This window comes from Leucoraja erinacea, chromosome 28, assembly GCF_028641065.1.
Source record: "Leucoraja erinacea ecotype New England chromosome 28, Leri_hhj_1, whole genome shotgun sequence".
NCBI lineage: Eukaryota > Metazoa > Chordata > Chondrichthyes > Rajiformes > Rajidae > Leucoraja > Leucoraja erinaceus.
Window position 1 is genome coordinate 20,473,440 of NC_073404.1, and position 26,514 is coordinate 20,499,953.

Genomic DNA, 26,514 nt, shown 5'->3' on the forward strand with positions numbered 1-26,514 from the left:
CCTGTCCCACTTACGCAACTTTTTCGGTGACTGCCGGCACCCGTCATAGGTCGTTACAGGTCGCTGAAAATTTTCAACATGTAGAAAATCCAGCGGCGACCAGAACAAGGTGCGACTCTTTGGGCGTCTACTCTCGGCCATACAGGCTTCACCCCGCGACGTGTCGCCAGGGTGTCGCCTGTGTGGTCGTGAGTCGTCTCCTCAGTCGCCCAAAGAGTCGTAGCATCTTTCTGGTCGCCGCTGAATTTTCAACATGTTGAACATTTCCACCAACCTGCAACGACCTATAGTCATTTGTAGTCGCCGAAAAAGTTGTGTAAATTGGAACAGGCCCATTAGGCAGCTCATTAATCTGTGTCGCTGCATTGCTAGTCTAGGAACACAGTGATCTCCCTCAGTATCTCTTTGTCTGTATATCATTCAAATATGTTAACAAACACAGTGATGATATCCAAGACCTATGAATTATTGTTGTCGGAACTTTGAACCATATTTGTGAACTGATTTTTTTCTCTTAACGCATGTTTTCTCAAGACTCACGTTGTGTTGTTCCCCAGCTACAGGTGATTATTGTGCATCAGTGAATGCTGATGGCAAATGTACAGATTGTCATATTGATTTTCTTACTAAGCCCTCATCTGGAAGCTCAAATCTAAACCATGGTGCATGGACAGAAATATGGATGTAAATCTAGATTCTGTCTTTCTCCTACCCAGCTCAAAAATTATAGGTCTACGCTAATTATCACCCAGGCGCAGGCAAAGTGCTAATCCATAAATAATCAGACAAAAACTGAAAATACTGGAAATATTTCAGGTTGAACACCCTAGAAAAGAGAGAAATGCACTTTAGTTTTTAAGTAGAGTAAGAGAAAATAAACTTGTTTTTCTTTCTCTCCCAGTTCTGAAGAAAGGACCTGAATCCAAAATGTTAATCGTTCCTTCTTCCCACAGGTGCTGCCAGTGTTTCCAACATTTTTATGTTTTAGCTAGTGGTGACTATTGACCCATGTCCATCAATGGTCCATCAAAGTCCCCAACTCTGTTTACTATGTGGCTTTGCTGCCAAGAGATGTTCTACGGAGTGGAGCATTGATTGATCAGGATAGCAAGATGGGAGATGTTAACACAGTTACCTGCAGGAGGCTTACTTGACTGCATTGGACCTCATGCCATGAAATGTCATGTTAATGCTGGAGGCTCCCATTGTGACTGTTATGCCCCTGTCCCACTTATAAAACCTGAATGGAAACCTCTGGAGACTTGGCGCCCCACCCAAGGTTTCCGTGCGTTTCCCGAAGGTTTTTGTCAGTCTCCCTACCTGCTTCCACTACCTGCAACCTCTGGCAACCACCTGCAACCTCCGGGAACCACATGGAAACCTTGGGTGGGGCGCAAAGTCTCCAGAAGTTCAGGTTTCCTAAGTGGGACGGGGGCATAAGATCACCACTGCTAGTGGTCTTTTCTGCTTGTGGGACAGAACATTCTTAAAGATTGTGTTAAACAAGTCCGTCACACAGGCAGAAAGGTATGATCGTGTGGGGTAGCCAGTGGCAGGCTGTGCTTGGTTAATCATTACTATATGGGAGATTATTTAGCCCATTGAGTCTGCGCTTTTAAGAGCAATGTTTGCAGAACCGATCCACTCCCCCTTTTCCTCCATATAACCTGACAATTTATTTTACTTCAAGTAGGAACCGATCCATCTGCATCCACCTTTTTTCATTGCCTTTTGTTTGTTCTTTCTTGTTATGTTAAAACATCCACTCCCATTTTCCTCCATATAACCTGACAATTTATTTTACTTCAAGTATTTATCAATTGCCTTTTGAAATCCATGACGAATCTGCATCCACCTTGTTTTCAATTAATTTCTTGTTATGTTAAAAAAACATGTTCCTCATGTCTTGGAACTTTTAAATCCATATCTTTTGGTCCTTGATCCCTCCACAAATGGGAATATTTTTTCTCCATTTATCCCATGTAAATCAGTCAAGAGTTTGTACATCAAATTTCCTCTCATCTTCACTGCTCCGGAGGCGACGATCCAAGATTTCCCACATCTTCCCTCATTCTGGAAAATATTTTCTAAAGCCTCTCTAAGGCCTACATGATGTAGCTAAAGTACAGACAATATAATGCAATACTTCAGTCAATGTTTGTGGAAGTTCAACCAAACCTGTCTGTTTTTTACACTCTGCCCTGGCTTGTGAAGCCCAGGAACCTACATGTTTTCTTAAGCTGCTCTGACACAATCAATGAATGTACATGTCTGTCAATGAACATTTTACCACCTAGTTCAACACTGCATCACCTCATTCTTCCTGCCACAATGTACCACTTTGTACGTCCACATGAAACCTGCCACAATATGTGAGATAGTTTTCACATTTTGCACACATGCCCCTAGACGTGCATGAGGAGCACATGGCGTGGTTGACGGTGGGGTGTATCTTTATCCTGAAGATAGACACAAAATGCTGGAGTAACCTAGCGGGACAGGCAGCACCTCTGGAGACAAAGAATGGGTGACGTTTTGGAATCGAGACCCTTCTCCAGAGCTGTTTGTAGAAGGGCCTCGACCCGAAACATCACCCATTCCTTTTCTTCAGAGATGCTGCCTGTCCCGCTGAGTTACTCCAGCATTTTGTGTCTATCTTCAGTTTAAACCAGCATCTGCAGTTCCTTCCTACACACTGTATCTTTATCCTGTTCATGTCCAATGCAGGTCATTACCAGTTGGTCATTAATAGGTGGTCAGCCCAGTTTTAGCCATGCATTGTACGTGACTGTATAGTCCAGCTGAATGGCATGCTAAACTACTGCAGATTGATATTAGGATTGAAGACCCAGTTGTTCAGCTTTTACTTCTTTTGATACAATAACTGATGGTTCAGTCAAGCTCGTTGGGGGAGGGTTATATACATTTCCTGAGTTAAATATGAAGCAAGAAACGGCTTTGATCAGAACTGCTCTGCGGTCAGGCAGCCAATATTTCATCTGGTGCAGAGCAGCACTCAGACACAGAGTGGTTTGTGTGGACCACAGCTTCCTGAAATAATGAAGCACTCTCTGCCTATCTTGATCCTCCTTAGGGTGTTAGATGCTTGTGTTTCTGAGATGAAAGTGAGATAACACTAGTTTTCATTTGGTAAACGTTTATTCTAGGGAACGTTCAGCAAACACGTTTAAAACACTTGCCGTGGAAATGTACCTGTCATTTATTACACTTCAATTTTTATCTTCAGCATTGAGCTTCATCTACGTTAATTTCCAATAGCTGCTGTTGTTAGGGATACAGACAATGTTTTCGAAACTTCTGTATGTGTCAGGGGGCGATTGCCTTACATGAGACATGGCTGCCACTTGGAGTGGGTTCTTGCATCTAGCTAGGCTTCTCTGTAGGAAGCATAAACACCTGTTAATCTAGACGGGGCAGTAATCAATGAGCAAGACAGATTAGGTTTATTTTGTGAACTCTGTAAACACTGGGATGCACTGTATTGATAAGGCAAATACTAAAATAGAATGTCACATTTGCATGCCATGGCTCCTCAGACTTTAACTGTGCAATGTTTTCCTAAAGGCACAAATTTGTGAAAAGGCAATGGTTTATTTGTGAGGCAGCAGGCTTTATCTATTTAGATGTTGAAGCTTTAGGCCAGCACGCTGAATGCTAACGATATTATTACGTGAAGCAGGCACACCGCACAACTCTCCTATCTATTATAGATCAGTGTAAAAGCACAGAGATCAGAAAGACCCGGCTTAAAGACATATTACAAACCAATGACGCAGAGTTTAAAAAAACTCCCTTTGCTATTTAAAAAATGTTCAAACATTTATGAGCCTTACAAATTTAAATAAAGCTTCACGTTTGCTTATTGACCACTCACAATACATAAATAATTATTCAGCCCATTAGACTTTAAACAAACCTTCTGCTTGCCTATGTTAAGATACCAATGCAAATATAACCACCTTGCTGTGATCATAGCTGGGAACAGATTAGAGATAAGGGAAACTCTGGGCAGTTCAAAACAGAGGACAGTTCTATCACTGTGTGACCGATTGGCAGCAATATTAAATTCTACTTTGTGCTTGGATATGTCAAATACCTCGTGCTCTCCTGAGGGGTAAGGACCATTAAACCAAAGACTGGTGAGAAATCCCTGGGTAAGGAGTGGATTGGAAGGACAATCTCAAAGTAAGAAAGGATTAGAGAATTGCATGGATGGATGAGGGGAAGCCACAGGTTATGGTACCTGATGGAATAATTACCAGAAGACTGAAGGATACCCAAGGAATGGAGAACTGAGGAAGGGGATTAGATTGCAGGTTTGGATTAGGTGACAAAACCAATTGGATCAAGCCCATAAAGGGATTTAGAAAATTACAAGTAGCTTTATTTACATTTAAACTATTGGGCTCTTGGGAGTTTACATTTTTCTAAGGGTGCAGTTGACAGGCTAGTGGAATTGATGGTCAACCAATTATAGGGCAGTCAGCCAGTCTGACAACATATAGGTCATGGAGGGGTTGGAACGGTGGAGGTGTTCTACTTGGAGTGAGGATTGTGACAAAAAAAACAACTTCTTTGAGTGTTATTTGAATTTAGGGTGCACTTACAGTGATTTAAGGAGGGGACAGGTAATAAAAGAAAGAACTCATGATTACCTCAACTTCTCAGGAGGTGTGACACTTTGCAATTGATTGTGAGTTTTGGAACCATAACCTTGGGTTCTGCAGCAGGATATAGATAGGTTGAATAACTGCTGAAAACCTGGAAATTAAAGTTGAATGTGGGGAAATACGAGGTCATGCACTTTGGTAGGAGGAATCTAAAGGCAAGCTGTTACCTTAACGAAGAGCAATGGCTATTCCAATTAGTGGAATACAGAGATCTGGGCATTCTAGACAGTTGCAGTAAAAAGTTGGCAAAATACCTATTTTTGCACGATGGTTGGAATTAAGAAATAGGAAAGTGGGTCTGAGGAAGGGTCCCGACTCCCAGCCCAAAACATTGTCTATCTATGTTCGCCAGAGATGCTGCCTGGGTTATTCAGCACTTTGTGTCTTTTTTAAATCCAGCATCTGCAGTTCCTTTAGTCGAAGTATTTTTTTTAAATGTACATGATGCTGTGAGACCAAAATTGAAGTAGCTGCTCACGTTTTTGTCTTTTTAAAGTGACCAATTAACTTATTGCCCACATGTCTTTGGGATGTGAAATGAAACTTTAAGTTCCTGGAGAAATCCCATGCAGAATGTGCAGACTTCACACACACACACACACACACGGCACCAGGAGCCAGGATCTAACCTGGGCCACTGGAGCTGCGAGACAGCAGCTGTGTCGACACCATGGAATAGATCTGTCTCTGAACCAAGGAGTTAGTTTCATTCACTTGACTAGTGGATGGCATGCTCCGTTATTGTCTTTTAAACTTATGCCCTACCCTATACTAGCCAGCTCCTCTAATAGACACCAGTATATTTGGTATCCATGGTGGAAAATAATGTACAGAACTCCCTCCACCACATATGGAAGTACCCAGCCTAGCTAATATACATCCAGGACAGCACTTACAGCCTTCCTACTTAGCAGCTAAAATAGTCGGGTTCAAAAATAGTGCTATTACTTAAAATTAAGCAGCTGCTGGGGATTCCAAAGCACAGTCTGAAGGGGATTTGCCCCCGAGTACCAGGCAATATCTCTACCTCAACCAACACCAATAAAACAAAACTAACCGACTGTTTTTATGGACTATTTGTTTGTGAAAACAGCTCCTGCATTTGCATATATCGGGGTAACATAAATGGATGACCACGATATAACAGGATGCTCCACCTTGCAAATTCAGCCCAGTTAAGCTTCAGTTTATTCTCTTGGCAGTTGAGTGAAGCAGAAGCAGTTGTTGTTGGTCCTGCTTCTTGTCACAGCCTCATGCTCTCCAATATCCTTTCAACTCATTTAATTATTTTCTGGTGGATTTAGATGTCATTCCCTTTGTACCGCTTTGTACATAAATATTCAGTATGCTCTCTCACCCAGAGCAGGTGAGAATTCTGACAAGCACACATACCAGCTGTTCTGAACCCCCTCCTGGGATTCTGAGATAACCTCTCCCTGGTTTTGATATTCCGTTTGGGCAGGTTGCCTGTATTTTAAATGTTAATGCACTCAGAAGAAGGAATGTTCGGTTTTCCAGATTGTTGATCTCGTTTTGATAAGGTTTTCTCCCCCAGCTGCGTTGTGAAGAATTGACAACAAGACCAGCCTTATAATCTCGTGGGAAATCCTGCACCGTGCATCTTACACAAGTTGTTGTATAACAAGGCTCCAACTGGAAGTTTACAATTACCAGCGACCAATGAAGTAATAGCCCTGTCCCACGGTGCAAGTTCATTCCAAGAGCTCTCCTGAGTTTAAAAAAAATCAAACTCGTGGTAAGCACGGAGAATGAACATAGCGGGTACGTCGGAGCTCGGGGACGTCTCTTAGCACTAACGGCAGGTACTCGGGAAGGCTCGCTAAAGGCAGGTAAGCACGGGAAGACTCGTGAAGATTTTTCAACATGATGAAAAATGTCCACGAGAGCCCCGAGTACCGACGAGTGGCCATTACCGTAAATCTCCGAGTTCGAATCAGGGCAAACTTGGGAGAACTCTTGGAATGAACTCGTACCGTGGGACAGGGGTTTAAGCTGCGGGTGAAACATTTGAAGTTGTGCTACTAACTCTGCCGTTTACTGTCAGAAAGGAATCGTGAATAAAACGTGACACCCAATCTAGAGTTCTGGCATAGATATGAATGCACAAAACTTTTATTCAACTCTTTATACTCTCAGAGTTAGGAGGTGACCATTGCTGGTCGGGTTAAAACTAACAATGAATGGAAACATCATGCATTCAAATCTTTATAAAAAGAATCCAAACTAGGCAGGTACGATCCATTAATAAATAAAGAAACAAATGATCCAGCAAAAAATAAATAAAATAATGATCCATAATAATCTGACGATCAAGGGATGTATTAAAATATAAAGGGGTGAAATTTAATTGCCTATAAAAACATGCTCAAAAACACACTGTGTGTGTTTATGTGCTGCTAGCTGGTGCCATTAGTGCGAGCATTTGTGCTTTTAAGAGGTACAAATCATGATTAGTTTCCCAATACCACATATTAACAGCTAGTAATCTCCAGAGTCTTATTCACCAGGACATTAATTCACATCCTGCCTACTTACAGTAAGAAAGGAGAGAGAGGTAAAGGACAGTTTGCTGAACATCTGTCAATGGGAAAGTGTTGGAAGCTAGTATTAAATGTATTATATCAATCCGAGGTAATTAAGCAAAGCCAAAAATGGTTTTGGCGGAGGAAATTCTGTTTGACCAGTTTATTGATGCTCTGAAGAAGCAACTTCTGCCATGAAAAAAAAGGGAGCCTAGTAGAATGTTTAGATTCAAATTTCCAGAGGGCATTTGATAACGTGTCACATCAAAGATTATTGTGCAAAAACAAAAGCTCCTGGTGCTGGAGGTAACGTATTATCATGGATGGAGTGTTGCTGGCTAACAGCAAACAGACAGCAGGCATCAATCATTATTGATGGAAGATGTAATGAGTGGTGTGCCACAGAGATCAGTGCTGGGGTCTCAACACTATACAATTTATATAAAACGCCAAAGATTTGGTTGCTAAATTCACGGATGACACAAGGATAGATGGGAAAGTAGGATGTGAGGCCAACATAAAGAAGCAGTAAAGGGACATAAATGGATCTGGTAAATGGAGTATTATGTGAAAAAAAAAATTATCCAGTCTAGGCGGAAATTTGAAAAAGGAATCTTATCAAAATGATGAACGATAGCAGAGGTTTGAGAAGCAGTCGGATCTCAAAAGGTCAGCATGCAGGTGCAGCGAGTACTAGAAAAACAAATGAAGCATTGGGATATTTGAATACAAAAGCAGGGAGATTAAGGTTTAGTTATATAGAGCATTGGTGAGACCACATTTAGAGTAACGTGTAGAGTATTGGTTGTATTTAAGGAAGGATGTTAAAATAAAATAGAAGTGGTTTAGTTTAGAGATATAGCACGGAAACAGGCTCTTCGGCCTACCAAATCCGACCGACCAGCGATTCCCGCACAAAAAACACAATCCTACGTACACTAGGGACAATTTACAATTACACCAAGCCAATTAGCATACAAACCTGTACGTCTTTAGAGTGTGGGAGGAAACCAGAGCTCCGGAGCAAACCCACGCAGGTCACGGGGTGAACAAACTCCGCACAGACATGCAACACGTAGTCAGGATCAAACCCGAGTCTCTGGCGCTAAAAGGCAGCAACTCTACCGCTGCACCACCGTGCCACCATAGTGGTTGAGAGAAGGCTGACTGGACAATGAGGAAAGGTCAGACTATGAAGGCTTCAATCCAGCAGAGTTAAAACAGCCAGGGCTGACACGATTGAAACATACAAGAGAGTTTGGGGTTTTGACAGGGAGAACATACAGAATATACGTCCTCACGAGAGTAACTAGAACTGAAAATCACTGTCACAAAATAAGGGGTCACCCATTTAAGATGAGGTAGATTTTTATTTCTTCTGGAGAGTCATGAATTATGTCACTTCAACTGAACAGGCAGGTTCTTGGAAAACAAGGAGGTGAAAAGTTATACAGGTAGAAGGGAATGTGTTTATTATTACAAAGAGATCACCTGTGACCTTATCGAATGGTAGAGGAGAGTCCCTTGTGACCCTTAAGGCACCAAAGAGGGCGATTAAATTCAGGAATTATTAAATGTATCGAAGTTTAGAGAAATGGAGATTCATTGCAATCGCCAAACTCACGTTACAGCCGTGGCCAGATAATCCTCCTGCTTTCTACTGCTCGTGAATGAACATCAAAGCACAAGGACAATAACAGCTTTGAAATACAGTCCCTTATGTCACAGGGGTAAAAGCAACATTTCTCTGATGAGAACAAGATAGGTCACTAGTTATTGATCTGAAGTGGCCAGGATACCAGAAAATAATCCTGCTGTGAATGACCATAAAACTGGTTAATGTATAAATGAAAAGGCAGCTGGGCCTCATTTAAAACCTTATCCAGCTTGGCAGACTGAAGTAGCAGCACAGATTATGTGCTCAGATCCGAGGTGGAACTTGAACTCACAACCTTTTGTCTCAGGAAGTATCAGAAAAATCAAAATGACTCGAAAATGCTAATCCATTTGGTTGAGCAATATGAAAATAAATTAAAAACATTCCCAGGCTAAAGGACTTTCATCTCCGATGTGTTTGATTTGCTCTCTTTGCAGCTCACACTCAGTTAACCATATAACCATATAACAATTACAACATGGAAACAGGCCATCTCGGCCCTACAAGTCCATGCCGAACAAATTTTTTTTTTCCCCTTAGTCCCACCTGCCTGCACTCATACCATAACCCTCCATTCCCTTCTCATCCATATGCCTATCCAATTTATTTTTAAATGATACCAATGAACCTGCCTCCACCACTTCCACTGGGAGCTCATTCAACACCGCCACCACTCTCTGCGTAAAGAAGTTCCCCCCTCATATTACCCCTAAACTTCTGTCCCTTAATTCTGAAGTCATGTCCTCTTGTTTGAATCTTCCCTATTCTCAAAGGGAAAAGCTTGTCCACATCAACTCTGTCTATCCCTCTCATCATTTTAAAGACCTCTATCAGGTCCCCCCTTAACCTTCTGCGCTCCAGAGAATAAAGACCTAACTTATTCAACCTATCTCTGTAACTTAGTTGTTGAAACCCAGGCAACATTCTAGTAAATCTCCTCTGTACTCTCTCCATTTTGTTGACATCCTTCCTATAATTGGGCGACCAGTTGGCCTGATATAATACGGTGAGCCGGGGCTGTATTTCAACCACAGGCCTGGCTCGCCCGGAGAGGAGGATGGAGGGAGACGGCCGTGAACACTGGATAAAGAGCTCTGCGGGAAGTATGGGTTGGGGGGTCTTCTTCAGGTCGGCTGCAGGAGGTGCCCCCCTTGGGCAACAAGGACTGAAGAGGGCTGTGCAAGAAGAGGGGCGAGGGTTTGCGGAGCGACTGGAATGGAGGCGACAGCTACAACGGGCCTTCGTGGCCAGCGGCTGCTGGGACTGTAAAATGGCGCCAAAATCGTGCCACTTTCATTTAGACAGTAGGCTGCCCTGTACATTCTGTACTGACCGGGGGATTATGCTTATGTATGATGAAAGTCTTTCTGAGCTGAATGTCAACAAAAGTATTTCACTGTACCTTGGTACACATGATAATACAGAAACCATTGAACCATGACAGAATGTAATTTAAACCAGCAATTATCTGAGGGGGTCTGTTTACATAGTAATAACCTACATAATAACCTTGGTTCCCTCTCTTTCAACATCTTTCTAACATTATGGTTGGGTCAGATTTGAGATTTTCTGCACATACTTGAAAAATTAAAAAAAAATTTAGGCATCATTATAATTAAAATGACAAAGCATAGACAAAGATGTTTGTTTGAATATTTATGATACGATACTGCAAAAAAACCCCTATGATTTTTATGGTTGCAGGTTGTGTTATAGGGGCCAAGTCTATCAGAAAAGGGGTGGTGAGGGCTTTAGTTTTGTTAAGAGCTCACCTCGGATTCCTCTTCGTTTTTGACCATGTCTCTCTCTAGGAGCTTGAGTGCAGACTTAGGGCTGTGTCTCTCCAGGTAAGCAGCTGTGGAGACAGAAACCAGGTGGGTCAGTGGACCACAGCTGGGGATTACAGTCCTCATGTAAAGAAGCATCACTTACTCACCCCCTGGCATTATCCTCCAGACCACCATTGTCTTACGGAATTGGGAACAATATTACATTTTAACATGGAGACACAAGGAACTGCGGGTGCTCGTTTAGAAAAAAAGGCACAAAGTGCTGGAGTAACTCAGCGGGTCAGGCAGAATCTCTGGAGAACATGGATAGGTGATGTTTTGGATATTTTGTTCTCCAGAGATGCTGCCTGGTCCACTGCGTTACTCCAGCATTTTGTGCCTTTTTCTATTACAGTTTAACACAGTGGGATTTATTCCACTTTGAAGGCCCAAGAGTCATCACATGTGAAAAATGACAAAGATAATTTTTCATTTGAAAATCCCCAAACTTAGTAATTAATCATTAGACAATCGTTGGGAAAAACAGAGGATGGTGAGATTCAGCAAAGGGATCTCGAGTGGAGATAGGCACCAATCCACAACAGAGCAGGAGGCTTCAGACAGAGAGGTCAGAGTGGAGGCAGGATGGTGAATGAGAGTGGTGGCTGAATGCAGGCGATCCACAAAATGATCCCTCAATCTGCATTTGATTTCTCTAAGGTAGAGGCACCACATGTGAACATCATATGCCATAAACTACATTGGAAGAAGTGCAAGTGAATTACTGCCTTACCTACTTAGTCTCTGGGTCGGGAAGAGGTGAAAGACACAAAGTGCTGGAGTAACTCAGCAGGTCATGCAGCACCTCTGGAGAACATGGATATGTGGCGCTTTGGGTCAGGATCCTTCTTCAGATGCGAAAGGGCAGTTTTGGAGCTTCTAGTTGCTTGCCACTTTAATGTACCACCCTACTCGCACTCCGACATATCTATCTCTGAACTTTGGCACTGTTATAAAGAGGCCCAACACAAGCTTGAGGAACGGTGGTGCAGCGGTAGAGTTGCTGCCTTACGGCTTCTGAGACCCGAGTTCGATCCTGATTACGGGTGCTGGTCTGTACAGAGCTGTACGTTCTCCACATGCCCTGCGTGGGTTTTCTCTGGGTTTTTCTCTGCTTTCCTCCCGCACTTCAAAGGTGTACAGGTTTGTAGGCTAATTGGCTTGGTATAATTGTGAATTGTCCCTAGTGTGTGTAGGATAGTGCAAATGTGTGGAGATCGCTGGTCTGCCTGGACGTGATGGGCCGAAGGGCCTGATTCCACGCTGTATCTCTAAGTTAAACTAAAAATTAAAGTCTTCATATTTTGCCTGGGCAACTTGCAGCCTGTAATATTCAATGTTAAATTCTCTAACTTTAGAAAACTCCCTCTTTCTGACTGTATCAGGACTGGCCATTTTATCATCTAGTTTCCATTCTCTTTCATTTCTAGCCGGCAACATTACACAGACCGCCTCACTTGAGCAACACATCACACAAGGGAGTAAACTACCCTTTGATGACTACTAGTTCACCTTTTCAGAGCAATCCCCTTTTTTTCCCACCCATTGCCTTCCCCCACTTTCTCTGCTAACTCAATTGACTTGTTTCTCTCCTTGTAGAAAAAAGGAATTGCAGATGCTGGTTTACACAAAAGGACACAGTGCTGGAGTAACTCAGCAAATCAGGCGGCATCTCCGGAAAACAGTCTGAAGAAAGGTCCCGACCCGAAACGTTACCTATGCTACCTATGCATGCTCTCCATAGATGCTGGATATTTTTAAGGCAGAGATAGGTAGATTCTTCATTAGTACAGATGTCAGAGGTTATGGGGAGAAGGAGGAGAATGGGGTTGGGAGGGAGAGATAGATCAGCCATGATTGAGTGGTGGAGTAGACGATGGGCCGAATGGCCTAATTCTACTCCTATCACTTATGACCTTATGTTGTCTGACCCACTGAGTTACTCCAGCATTTTGTGTTGTTTTTCTCTTTCTCAGTCTGATTAGGGGGTCATGGCTTAAAATACTGTTTTCCCACAAATGTTGATTGGCCTGAGGAGCTTTTCTGTAATTTTCTGTTTTTATTTTAGATTTCCAGTGTGTGCAGTTTTTTTAGATTTCCAAACAAGTAAATGGCTGTGAATCGGCTGCTCTTAAGCACTTGAATCTTTTCACAAGGTGTATGTTTGAATAAACTGACAAGTCCGATGTGCTATAGCATTTTAGTGCCAGCTTTTGTGTGTAAATGAACTGTTAAACCATCAGGTCATCACGAAGGTCTGAGCAGTGAACCCAGTTAGAGACAATAAACCGCCCGTCATTCATTCATCCTGTCCTCATCTCTATGATGGTGCAGATTAACAAGGTAACAATTGAAGCAGGCAATTGTTTGACAACACCGAGGAAGAGATCAGAACAATCAAAGAGCATTGAAAATGATTTAACTAATAAAACTGATAACTATTGAAAAACAGAAACCACTTTGTCACACCCGGCAATGTACCAGAAGGCCACAGAATCATTGTATTGTTGGGCACTTCCGCCATTACATATGCAAAGTTTAGTCAAAGGACAAACAAATTCCCATGTATTCATTAATATACAAATTCTATAGTAGCAGGTTACATTAAGGGGAATAGAGGGTAGGTCTGTAGAGGCTTGTTGGGCGCGGCACGGTGGCACAGCTATAGAGTTGCTGCCTGAGAGAGACCTGGCAAGGGGTGCTCCCTGTACGAAGTTTATACATTCTACCTGTGACTGTGTCGGCCTTCTCTAGATGTTCCAGTTTCATTGAGTCAGAGTCATACAGCGTGGAAACAGGCCCTCCCACACTCCAAAGACATAGAGGTTTGCAGGTTAATTGGCATCTGTAAATTGTAAATTATCCCTCATTTGTAGGTGCTAGTGAATGGGGAGATCTCTGGTCGGTATGTACTCGGTGGGCCGAAAGGCCTGTTTCCACAATGTATTTCTAAAGTCTAAAGACAGTTCTTCTTCTTTCGTGTGGCGTGCACAGCCTAAAGTTGTTGCACAACTTGTTCTATTTGATCTTCCGTTTGTGCACGTCGAGTTGATTGCATTAGTCGAAACAGGGCGGACCACGTGAAGGTTGCAATCTTCCACCCCCTAAAGACAGTGGTTCGAACCTATTTGCAGGAGTGCACAATCTAGGTGCCCAATCCTGGGAAGGTCATTGTTATTTGACAAGGATTATAATGATCTCAGAAAGTACAAATAAACTCCAAGGAATTAAGAAAACAAATTGTTTTCTTCGGAAAAGAAGACCTCAATACGAAAAAGATTATTTAAGATTTTTAAAACCTGATCTATGCAAATTATTCATAATGCCAAATGGCCAGATCCCAACAGACAGGCTCACACAAAGGAAATCTGAGGCAGAGGACAGGAACACATTCACCCAAAGGTTTAACAGGTAATAGAATTAACATGGCTGCTGCGCCATTCAATCGTCTGATATTAAATCCTCTTCACCTATTCCATCCACATTCACACTGTCTGCTCCTTTCACTCCTCTGGTCGGACAACTGCTCGTGACGTGTCCTTGAAACGTGATTATTATGTTATTCTTGTTCTCTGTTCCCTGCGGTCCACAATAAACAGACATAACTTTTTAGTCACTACACGTCATCACAGAGCAACCGGCAAAGATTGTAATTTAATTTCAAGAAATGTTTAAACCCATCAGAAGTACAGCCTTTCCAAAACGGAGGAAAGAAATTGCAGAATAATATGTTAGTTTATCTTCAGACTGCAGTGTGTGTGTACACAGCCTGTGAGCCTGATGCACTGTATTTGGACGTGCCGCATGACTGCAGCTGGGAGCAGAACAGATGGGAGGAACGATAGAGCAGGAGTCAGTAATAGGGAGATAATGAGGATGTGCTTGTGCACTTGGTCCGCAATGCACAGGGGAAATCCCACCAAGTGGCCGCGAAATGAGCTCCACCACGATTGCCGTCTGCTTCTTCGGCCTCACCCGTCTGCTGCACAGCATCCCCTGTAAACCTCACGTAACCCCTTCTGTCGCCAACAAGCTTGCATCATCTCTGCACGCCAAACAATCAAATCAGCACGGGCTTGGTGCCAGCACAGTGCCAGCATTTCCCCCCTTGACTCCAGCGTAACCATATGGAGTTAGTCAGTCCTTGGCCTTGTTCAGAATGTGGCTCTTGATTTTAGGCCAGCCCATTTAATTAATTGCTGGATGGTCAATGGCTTCACTTGCACAGAACACAAAAGAGGATCCAAAAAGATATAATATTAACACCCATTGGAAGTTATAGTGGCATAGACAGTAGAGTCACTGCCTCACTGTTCCCATAAACAAAGTTCAGTCCTAACCTCCAATGCTGTCTGTGTGGAGTTTGCAGTCTGAGTGGAATGTGTTTGCAGGGAGGGAAAGAGGGAGGGAGAGAGGGAGAGAGGGGAGAGAGGGGGGAGGGAAGGGAGGAAGGGAGGGAGGAGGGAGAGGGAGGGAGGGAGGGGGGGAGGGGGGGTGGAGAGGGGAGGGGGGGTGGGGGAGAGTGGGGGGAAGAGGAAGGGAGGAAGGAAGGAAAGGAGGAAGAGAGGAAGGGAGGAAGAGGAAGGGAGGAAGGGCGAAATAGGAAGGGAAAAAGAGAGGAAGGGAGAAAGAGAGAAGAGAGAGAGCGAGAGAGAAAGAGAGTGAGAGAGAAAGAGAGAGAGAATGAGAAAGAGAGAAGAGAGAGAGAAAGAGAGAGGAAGAAAAAGAGAGAAAGTCATACAATATGAAAACAGGCCCCTTTGGCCTAACTGTCCTAGGGTGACCATTAAGCCCCATCTTCACTAGTCCTACCTGCTGACGTTTGTCATGTTTCCCTTTAATTTTTTCCTTTCCATGTACCTGTCCAAATGTCTTTTAAATGTTGTTAGAGTGCCTGCCTCACCTCCCCCCTCTAACACCTCATTCCATATACCCACCACACTCGGCGTGAAGACGTTACCCCTCACGTTCCTATTAAATATTTCCCCTCTCATCTTAAACCTAAACTTTGTTTCTTGACTCCCCTTAACTAGGTAAATGTTCTCAGGCTTCCTCTCACATCCCAAACACATTAACGCTGGAAAGTTAATTGGCTGCTGTAAATTCCCCAGGTATGATGGTGAATGGTAGAATCTTTTTCTTTGGGGGGGGGGAGGGTAGTTGATCGAAAGATGGGATTGATGTAAGGTTAGTGAAAATAAATGTTTGATGATCGGGATGGTCTGGTTGGTCTGAAAAGCGTGTTTCTGTGCTATTTGGTCCTGTGCACAGTGGAAATATAGTGTTCATGCAGGGCAAGACCGCATTTAGAATATTGTGGGCACCATGTTATGGGAAAGATATTGTCAAGCTTGAAAGGGTTCAGAGAAGATTTACGAGGATTTTACCAGGACTAGAGGGTGTGAGTTATAGGGAAAGGTTAAGTAAATTGGGTCTCTATTCCATGGAGCGCAGGAGGATGAGGAGTGATCTTATAGAGGTGTACAAAATCATGAGAGGAATAGATCGGGTAGATGCACAGAGTAGGGGAATCGAGGACCAAAGGACATAGGTTCAAGGTTAAGGGGAAAAGATTTTTTAGGAATCCAAGGGGTAACTTTTTCACAGTGCGTGTGTAGAACAAGCTGCAGAGGAGGTAGTTGATGCTGGGACTATCCCATTGTTTAAGAAACAGTTAGATAGGACAGGTTTGGAAGGATATGGACCAAGTGCAGGCAAGTGAGACTAATGTAGCTGGGACATTGTTGGCCGGTGTGGGCAAGTTGAGCCGTAGGGCCTGTTTCCACACTGTATCACTCTATGGCCTAAACTAATAGAATAGCGGCTATATTATTGGATTGGTGGAAAGCAGTATTGTGCTTAGTCTATTTAGCAGTGACTGAATAACTAACATAATGGAAGAATAATCACAAAATCTGGACCCGTAATCCAGGAATGGCAATCAAAAGCTTAGCCGTTGTATTTTGAGCATTTGAATTCAATTAAAAAATATGAGAAATAAAGAGTTATGATCAGCAAAGTCACCATGAAATTATAGAATCGCTGTTGTATCCATTAGAAGAGAAACCTGTTCTCCTTGCTTAGAACGAGTTTTAAATGACTCCAGGCTGACATGATTGCCATTTAATAATAATGACAAGACATTGCAATTATATCAAAGGTATTATTGAGTAGTTCAAGAACGTATTTATTCCCACCACTTGCAGAGCAACCAGTGGAGGGTAATTAAGGTAAACCTTGCTTTTGGAGAATTTGGAAAATGGACAAGGCAGTCCAAGCACAATTCATATTCATGCCAATTCTTTGTTATATTTTGTGCTACAAAATATAATTTTATTTCCTCAACATTAGAAACTGGATCAACAAGCCTGGCTTTACAACCTTGGTTATTACTTATTAGCATGGATTTCCACACAGTGGTAAACTAGGTTAGTTCAAGGAATCTCAAGGTCGTCACAGTTTCAATTGAGTTTTATTGAATAAAAAATTACGTGTGCCAATGAAAGATCAGTGACCCATAATATTATGCATATTCCTCTCCCCACAGAAGCTGCTTGACGTGTGTACCCTCCAGAGTTTATGTTCCATTTCAGATCTGCAGCGATAATGTGGAGGACAAGTAGGCAGAATACTTCAGTAAGTTTTTTTTCTCAAGTATGTGGAGAATGAGCAAAAGATCAGGCTCATTTATATCTTGTATGGAACAATGAAATCTGATTAATTGATAATAGTGGTGGAAGGACCTCTGGGGAAATGCAAATGAAAATATGATAACATTTTATATTGATCTTGGGAATAATCTGAAAATGGACTTAACAAAGTAAATTAAGTAGATATGTTGAGTAAGTTGGCAAATGCAGGTTGGCAAATCACATTAGAAGATTTGACAAAGAGAATAAATTATAAACATTTAAATAAACAATTTGTAACCTGGTACAAATATTCAATACCATAAAGGATTAAAAAAAAACATGAGTAAAACAGTTTGACTAAAGTTATATGAAGTTACAGATAGAATTAAATTAAAGATAAAGGCTGATAATGGAATATTAATGATGTCTGAGCTTTGAGAGTATTTTAAAATTCAGCAAAGGATGTTGATAAGATCATTGCAAATAGAATGAGAGTAAAAGTTTATTTGTGTAGACATGTGAAAAGGAAGAGATAAGTAAATATGGGTCCTTTACAAACAGAAAGAGGATAACTATTACTTAGATTATTGAACCGTCAGAGATATTAAGTACATTTTATGTCTTCAGAATTAAAATAATTAAAGAATTGGGAATGCAACTCACAAAGACACTACAGATTTCTTGACCCAAGAGAGAGATGACAGAGTCTTGAAAGATTTGGCTCACAGATAGTGCATCATAAGTTTTAGTTTATCAAGATACAATGTGGAAACAGGCCGTTCGGCCCACCGAGCCCGCGCCGACCAGTGATCCCTGCGCATTAACACTATCCTACACACACTAGGGACAATTTTATGCATACACCAAACCAATTAACCTACATACCTGTACATCTTTGGAGTGTGGGAGGAAACCGAAGATCTTGGAGAAAAAACACGGGGAGAACGTACAAACTCCGTAAAGACAGCACCCATTGTCGGGATCAAACCCAGGTCTCCGGTGCTGCATACGTTTTGCTCTTCAAGAAATCCCCAGATTTTAGAATAATGGTCATAGATTTTAAGGTTGCAAATGGAACACTGTTGTTCCAGAAAGAATGGAGGGAGAAAACAGTGTTCTGACATGGGAAAATGTCCCAACCAGAAACATTGTCTATCCATTCCCTCTCCCGATACTTCCTCACCTGCTGAGATTGTCCTGCACAATGTGTTTGGTTGGAATCCAACGCTAGGAACATTGTACTAAAGCATCTGAGAGAAATTATTATGATTAAGCAGAGTCAATAAGGACTTATAAATGGAGAAATCTTGTTTATAAAGTCTCCCAGTTCTGAAGAAAAGGCTCTAAACGTTAACTCTCTTCATAGATGCTGCCTAACCTGCTGAGTATTTCCAAAATGTTCAATTTTCATTTCAGATTTCCAACACCTGCAAATTTTGCTTTCAGTTGTCATAAGTGTATGGGCACGAACATAGCAGATGGAGCATATTGTGGAGAAATAAGAAGTTATCAATATGGGTTCATTTTTTTTTATTACTGAAGGAGAACGACAAGAGAACATTGTAGTTCAGAGTGATCTGAACAAATACAAAAAGCTAACATCTATGTTCAGTCGACAGCTGGCAAAGAAAATAAAATTATGTTTTAGTGAAAATGAATTGGAATATTGGAGGCCTTAGTGAGATCATACATAAAGCAAGAAATCTCATTTTGGTCACATTATCTATGGAAGGGGGACATTTGCCTCAGTGGTAATTTAATCAAAGTTCATGAGACTGATTTTCTAGAGGATGAGTCAAAGTATCTGGAGAACTGGCAGGAAAGTAGGGCAGAAGCCAAAATCAGATTTTGAACCATCTTTTTGACCAGTGGAGCCAGATCCAGGGGGATTAGATAGTGCCCTGGCGAGACCATGCCTGGAATAAAAAGTACAGATCTGCTCTCTCTATCAAAGAATGACTAATGATAGGGGATTGCAATGAAGGTTGTCAGTTTGATATTTGGTACCGACGATGGTCCTACGAGGAGATACCAGGCAGAAAGCACCTACGTCTTTCAGGTATGGGAACTTATTAAACTTATTAAAACAATAAATTATTAGAGGGCTTGACAGAATAGATATAGGGGTGATGTTTCTCCAGAATCAGAGGTCACTGGCTCAAAATATAGGGCATCCATTCAGGACTGAAATGAGAAGAAATGTCTTCACTTAGAGGGATTAATGTGTAGTATTTTCTACCAAAGGTAGCTGTAGGAACAAGTAAGAGGAGGGTAGGATTTTAGATATTAAGGGCATCTAGGGATATGGAATTAGTGCTGGAAAATGACACTCAGGCAATAGATTAACCTTGATCTTGTAGAATAGCAGGGCAGACATGGGCAGCTATTGTTCCTGTAGGGTTGCCACTTGTAACAAAATGATCCTGTTCAGCTGAGAATGAACATCATGGACTACAATTCTGTAACTGCCCATCCTCCCTAAACCTATTTCCTTCTTTGAGACACAGTTGGAAACGTGCCAAAACATTCATGTGTCGTAGTGTGACATTTTGTTTCAAAATTCTCTGATGATGTACAATATGATGTTTTAGCACCATAAAGGTGCTAAACAACTGCATCTTACTAATGAATCACTTCAAGCAGGAATGGTGCTACTGCATAACTCTACCAGTACAGCTATTACCTCTGTCCCACAGGAGACTCTGCTGGTGGTAAGTGTCTGACCTTCACTAGGTCTTGTTATGTTGCATGGTTGTGATTTTGATCAACCTCCCACATAGAGCCCAAGGCAGAGCGAGGCTGAGGCCGATGTGGCCGTGTGTGTATGGTTTAAATATTCATGTCTGCAATGGTGTTTATGCAGTTTCCAACAGTTACTTTAATTATTAGCAACTACTTTAACAGTCTCCTCAAAGGAAGGAATTACCCTCGGGCAAAGCCATGGGTCCCGATGGCGTCAACCCTAGGGTACTCGAGGCCTGTGCCAGCCAGTTGTGCGGAGTACTCCAGCATATCTTCAGCCTGAGCCTGAGCCTGGAGAGGGTTCCTGTGATGTGGAAGACATCCTGCCTGGCTCCTGAACCAATGAGGACGTGCCCCAGCTCCTCCAATGACTACAGACCGGTGTCACTGACTTCACTCATCATGAAGTTCCTGGAGAGGTTGGTGCTCACTCACCTGCGACCCCTGGTTAAACCCGACCTGGACCCCCTGCAGTTCACTTACCAAAGAAAGATGGGGGTTGAGAACACCATCATCCACCTGCTCCATCGTTCCTCTGCTCACCCGGATAAGCCGGGTAGCCCTGTGAGAATCCTGTTTTTTTTACTTCTCCAGTGCTTTTAACACCATCCCGCCTGCACTTCTAGGAAGCAAACTGACGAAGATGCAGGTGGATGCTCCATTGGTGTCCTCCATTGGTGTCCTGGAGTACCTTCAGCAACAGACTGGTTCCACTAAGATGCAGTACAGAACGCCATCGGAGATCCTTTTTCCCTGTGGCTATCAGATTGTACAACTCCTCCCACTTCTGCCATGGAATAGACTGACTCCCCTTCCTCCTCAATCCTTTCCACTCGTCACTTTAATTTCACGAATCTTGTGTTTTATGACTGTTGGCAGATTCATTTCCCTCCCGGGATAAATAAAATTCTATCATATCGCGTCGGATCGTATTTCCCATACCAGGAGGTGCTACTCAGGATCATAGATAGATTACTGCATGGAGGCCCATTTGGCCATTGTCGGTGCTGACTCTATACGAGAGCAATCTGTCTAGATGGTCTCTTGTCCTCTCTCTGTGGAGCTGCCATTTTGTTTTCCTTACAACCATGTATCCAGCTGACATATGATTCAACCTGCCTCCACAATATACAATGACAATGCGGTCCAGATCCCAAACACATCACATCACAACTGCTTCAATTTCTATCTACTCTGATCAGTACTATCATAATTTTAAATTCTTCTATCAAATCCCCTCTCAATCTCTTCTATTCTAACTCCAGCTTCTCCAGTCTATCCACGTAACTAAGGTATTCAATTCTAGAATCATTCCAGCCCATCTCTTCTGCAGCTACCTTAAGCCTTCATATTTTCTTCCTCAAGAACTGGACAAAATACTCCACCTTTGTGCAAAACAATATTTGATCAAATTTGGTCATGACTTTGTGCTCTTGTACTATTTACCTCTCTTTAGAATGCCCAGAAGCAAATATGTGTTTTTCAATGTATAAAGATGTTTTCTCATGCAACCTCTCCCTTTCCATCCCCTGTTGCCATCAATATTTCACACACACACAGCCCAGATCTCTCCTTTTCTGTATGGTTTAGGAATAGTGCCCTTGTGTTTATATTGCCTTTCCTTGTTCTTCCGATTGAAAAATAGTTTTGCATTTATCTTCATCTCTCCTGCCACCCATTCCATGATCCTATCTATATCCACCTACTGTAATCCCTCTCACAATTCACTGCTCCAAATCTTGCCCGTTTGCAGATTTGGAAAAATGTCTATGCATCCAAGCTAATATTGATTAAGAAAAGCAGTGGCCCTAGTGGTGATAGTTGGGGAAGATCAATGCACACTTCCCTCCAATCTCCAGTCCCTTGGTTATCCTGTCTCCTATCTATTTCTATACCCATACTGGTATTGCACTTTCATTCCATGGCTTTCAATCAACAGAAAACCTAAAACTCAGCACATTATTAAACGTTTTATGGTAATACACGGATGTATACCACATCCACATACTACACCACATCATTTCCCTCATTAATCCTGTCCATCACCTCACGAAAACCTCTATCAAACGACCTTTAATAAATCCATGGCAACTTCCTCTAATCAATTCACACTTGCCTGTGTGAATTCTAATACAGTTCTTGATTATTATTAACCTTGGTTTGCTGTGACATTTAACAGCCAACTATATTGGTTGAGTCTGAAATCACCCACAGACTAGACAGGCAAGGGTGCTGGTTTCCTCTCTCAAAGTACATGAGTGAATAATAATCTGACAGTTTTTGCAGTAATCATTACTGGGATTAGTTGTTAAGATTGATTGCAGCCTTCAGGAGTTAATATTAAACACACTAACGTTTGGTAATTCACTCTTTCTTTCTGTCTGAATCAAAACTGGCCATTTCTGCTTATCATTTGTCTGGGTTTTTCTTTGCCCACTGGGCATAACTCACAGATTTACCATTGACATCACATGACACGGACAAATAAACTTAATCTGATTTAACTGTTACTTAGCTGCCACTTTTAGTCATCTCATCAGAAATATTCCCTTTGTTCTATGAGTCCCTCCCACCATTTTCCCTATGACTGAAACCTAACTTGTTCTTGCTCCTTCCCAATTCTGACGAAGGCCCTTTGAGCTGAAACATTTATTCTTCTTCTGTCTCCACAGATGCTGGATCACCTGCTGAGTGTTTCAAGCTTGTTCTGTTTCTGTTTCAGATGTTCCGAATTTGAACTTTTTTGAACAAGCTTGTCATTTTTTCAGGATTATTGATTTAACTTCCAAAGGTGCATGGTGGGTTTTGAATTTAGGCTTCTGGATTACTGGTCTGATAATTGTACGGTTGCACTACTACCGTACCTAGCTCTTGAAACTATGGTCTCAACATCTCACTTGGCTACTCACATTGTAAAATGGCCAGCATCAGCAAAAAGGTTTACGGAGATACCAACATGTAGACTGGGGTACAAATCAACTTATCTGAACTTTTAATTCTTCACCAGATATTATTATAGGCCCTTCGGTCCATTGAGTCTGCGCCAACCAGCGGTCCCCGCACACTTAAGCCCCTGTCCCACTTAGGAAACCTGAACGGAAACCTCTGGAGACTTTGCGCCCACCCAAGGTTTCCGTGCGGTTCCCGGAGGTTCCCGGAGGTTTTTGTCAGTCTCCCTACCTGCTTCCACTACCTGCAACCTCCGGCAACCACCTGCAACCTCCGGGAACTGCACGGAAACCTTGGGTGGGGCGCAAAGTCTCCAGAGGTTTCCATTCAGGTTTCCTAAGTGGGACAGGGGCATTATGCTATCCTACACACAGTAGGGACAATTCACAATTGTACCAAGCCAATTAACCTACAAACCTATACGCCTTTGGAGTGTGGGAGGAAACCGGAGATCCCAGAGAAAACCCACACAGGTCATGGGGAGAACGTACAAACTCTTTTCAGAAAAGCACCCGTAGTCAGGATCGAACATGGGTCTCCGGCGCTGTAAGGCAGCAACTCTACCGCTGTGCCACTGTGCAGCTCAAATGATTGTGCCTAGATATTACAGAAGGAGAGTTGCTTACCCACTTTCTTCTGCTTCTCCCTATAAACTGCTGCCATCTCTTGCAACTCTTGGTATTTGTCAGCTAAGTGCATCTTGCTGTTGTCCAGCCAGGGCTGCATGCTGAGATTAGCATCTGCCATCCTCCGGTTATTGCCCAGGATTATTTCCCGCTCCTTCTGAAGCGCCTGTAACTGAATAAGAAACGCACTCATTAGCCCAGGAGATACACTAACAGGTCATTCAGAGAACGTAGTTCCCCAACGGTAGTTTTTCCTGTGCATTTGACACTGTGTGTTATCTATAGTGTTGATGTTTTGGGTGACACATTTGGATACATCTTGGATTTTAAAATGTCATTCTTTTCATTCAAAGTCATTGCTTTGTTCAACACTATTGCATCATTGTATTAGCTATGAGTTTGACTGAGTTTAGTTTATTGTCAAGTGTACCGAGGTACAGTGAAAAGCTTTTGTTGCGTGCTAACCAGTCAGCGTAAAAAGAGCAATAATGCTATTAACCATCCACTTCCATTGACTGTATTTTTTCTGGTTCATTTGTTCTGAGTGTTTTTACTGAATGCAAAGCCCTATTAACAATAACTTCACTGGTCTCCAAGAAAGAAAGTGGCCAAAAAAAAAAGCTAAGCATGAGGAATCACTAAAGCAAAATTAACACCGAAGTTTCTATGAATCTCCGAGATTCTCACAGCTTAAGAATTCCACAGAAAGACCTTTGGTACATTGTTCAAATACCAATCTCTGCTGCTGAACTAAAGCAATGGGAACTGTAAGTGTGGACAGGGCAAGGAGGCGCTCAGGGTAGATGATCAAACACCAATACGCAGGAGGATGGATCAGCATGTACAAAAAAAGTTAATGACAGTTTGTGACTATTGGTTGGTATACAAAAATGCTGGAGAAACTCAGCGGGTGCAGCAGCATCTATGGAGCGAAGGAAAAAGGAACCTTCACTCCATAGATGCTGCTGCACCCGCTGAGTTTCTCCAGCATTTTTGTGTACCTTCGATTTTCCAGCATCTGCAGTTCCTTCTTAAACACTGTGCCTATTGGTTGTTGTTAAAGGGTTCAAATGGTTAATGTCAACAGTTGAGGTTTTCGACAGTTATTTCATGATACAACTAACGACAAGTCAGTGATCACCTGATTCAAACATATTCAAATAAAACTGAAAACGCTTCAAAAATATTCAGAGATGAATGAGGACAAAGCGGAGAGGAGGCCACATACAGAGACAAAATGGAAAGCAAAGATGGCTCTTTCCACCATTTGCTGCTGATTTATTGCTTTCTGTACTCCACAATATTTTGAATTTTTCTGCCCTTTCGTTGAGGAGACGTGTACTGAACGTGAATACTTTTCTCACCCAGTTTTTGAACAAGTACACATTTCAAACGTGACCGACTTCCTGCTCTTTCTACAATTTCCTGTACTCTCAGGTGAAATAGAAATATTCCTTGTGTGACCTATCAGAACACAAGTGATAATCTTTCAAACTTAGAAGCGGCATTCAAGGAAAAACATTTGTGCAGGAAGGAACTACAGATGCTGGTTTAAACCAAAGATAGACACAAAAAGCTGGAGTAACTCAATGGGACAGGCAGCATCTGTGGGGAGAAGGAATGGGTGACGTTTCGGGTCGAGACTCTTCTTCGGACTGGAAGAAGGGTCTCGAAGCGACGAGATGCTGCCTGTCCCGCAGAGTTACTCCAGCTTTTTGCGTCTATCTAAGCAGAACATTTATTTTCTGCCAAGAATTATTTTGGATTGGACTTTGCGGTCTTATTGTATTTATGGCTTTCAACAGTGAATTGGACAGGCATGTGGAAAAATACATGTAGAAAGAGCAGAAAAATGGGACTTAAGGAATTGGGCTACATGGAGTTTGCATGAAATCAATGGGCAATGTGGTTTGTGGTCTAAAATTGAACATACAATAATTTAATATATGTAGCAGAATCCTATTTGACAACCCACTACTAATGTATCAACCGGATCGTGACCAAGAACACCATGGGCTTCTGGTTGCCTGCCCTGAACAGTTTGAACATCAGTTATGGCAACCATATTTGTCATGAACATTTTTAATAACCAGGAAGGAAAATGGCAAGACATACCTTGCCGAAGAAACTTTCTGAAGATGAGAAGTGCCTCTACTCTATGCTATTCATTGCAGCTCAACAGCTTACACCATAGCACCTCATTGACCGGACTCATCAGAGCCTTCCAAAGCCAACACTGAATTCAACAAATAACCATCTTTACAACCACATCTGCATTTAATTTGTTTCCTCTTGTGATGTTATGAAATGTCATTTGACTCCTTCTACTTCCATCCACCACTTTTCTTACAACCTCACCAGCCTAGTCCTCCATTTCAGCGAACTTCACCTTCTGATCCATTCAATCCTCCGCACATCATCATAACGCAGACGTTCACTTTTATCTTTCCAGTTTTCTCCTTTTTTTCTGCGGCCTAAAACTCGTCTTCCTTCTAACATTTCCCAGTTCTGCCGAAACACCAACACAGTTTCTCTCTCCATGGATACAGACTGACCTGTGGAACATTTTCATCTTTATTTCAGATTTCCTGCTGGGTTTTTTTGCTCGGATTAATGGCTGATTAACCGTGCCAAGCTAGTTATGTTATCAGGAACAAGACTGATAAAACTGATATTAATACATTGTCGATTGCAGTGAAGGGGTTATATTCCAAGGAATATTCGCTAAAATCGGCTAAGTTAAAAATAAGGAAGGTCAGATGCAAAGGATTCCGTAAATACAAAGCAACTTAAACTGGATATGGATCGAGGCAGAGAGCTTAGTCAGACTAAAGGCAGAGAGAAG

The 26,514-nt window shown here is 42.2% G+C and overlaps 1 protein-coding gene across 1 annotated transcript in view; it reads right to left on the bottom strand.

Moving 5' to 3' along the window:
* vps37d (VPS37D subunit of ESCRT-I) overlaps positions 1–26,514 on the bottom strand; it is a 44,387-nt gene that overhangs the window by 11,873 nt on the left and 6,000 nt on the right. Inside the window, exons 2-3 of the mRNA XM_055657975.1 lie at positions 23,670–23,841; positions 10,664–10,746 (exon numbers count right to left, since the gene is read on the bottom strand). Of these exons, the coding sequence (XP_055513950.1) occupies positions 10,664–10,746; positions 23,670–23,841 (255 nt within the window). The remainder of the gene's footprint in view (positions 1–10,663; positions 10,747–23,669; positions 23,842–26,514) is intronic.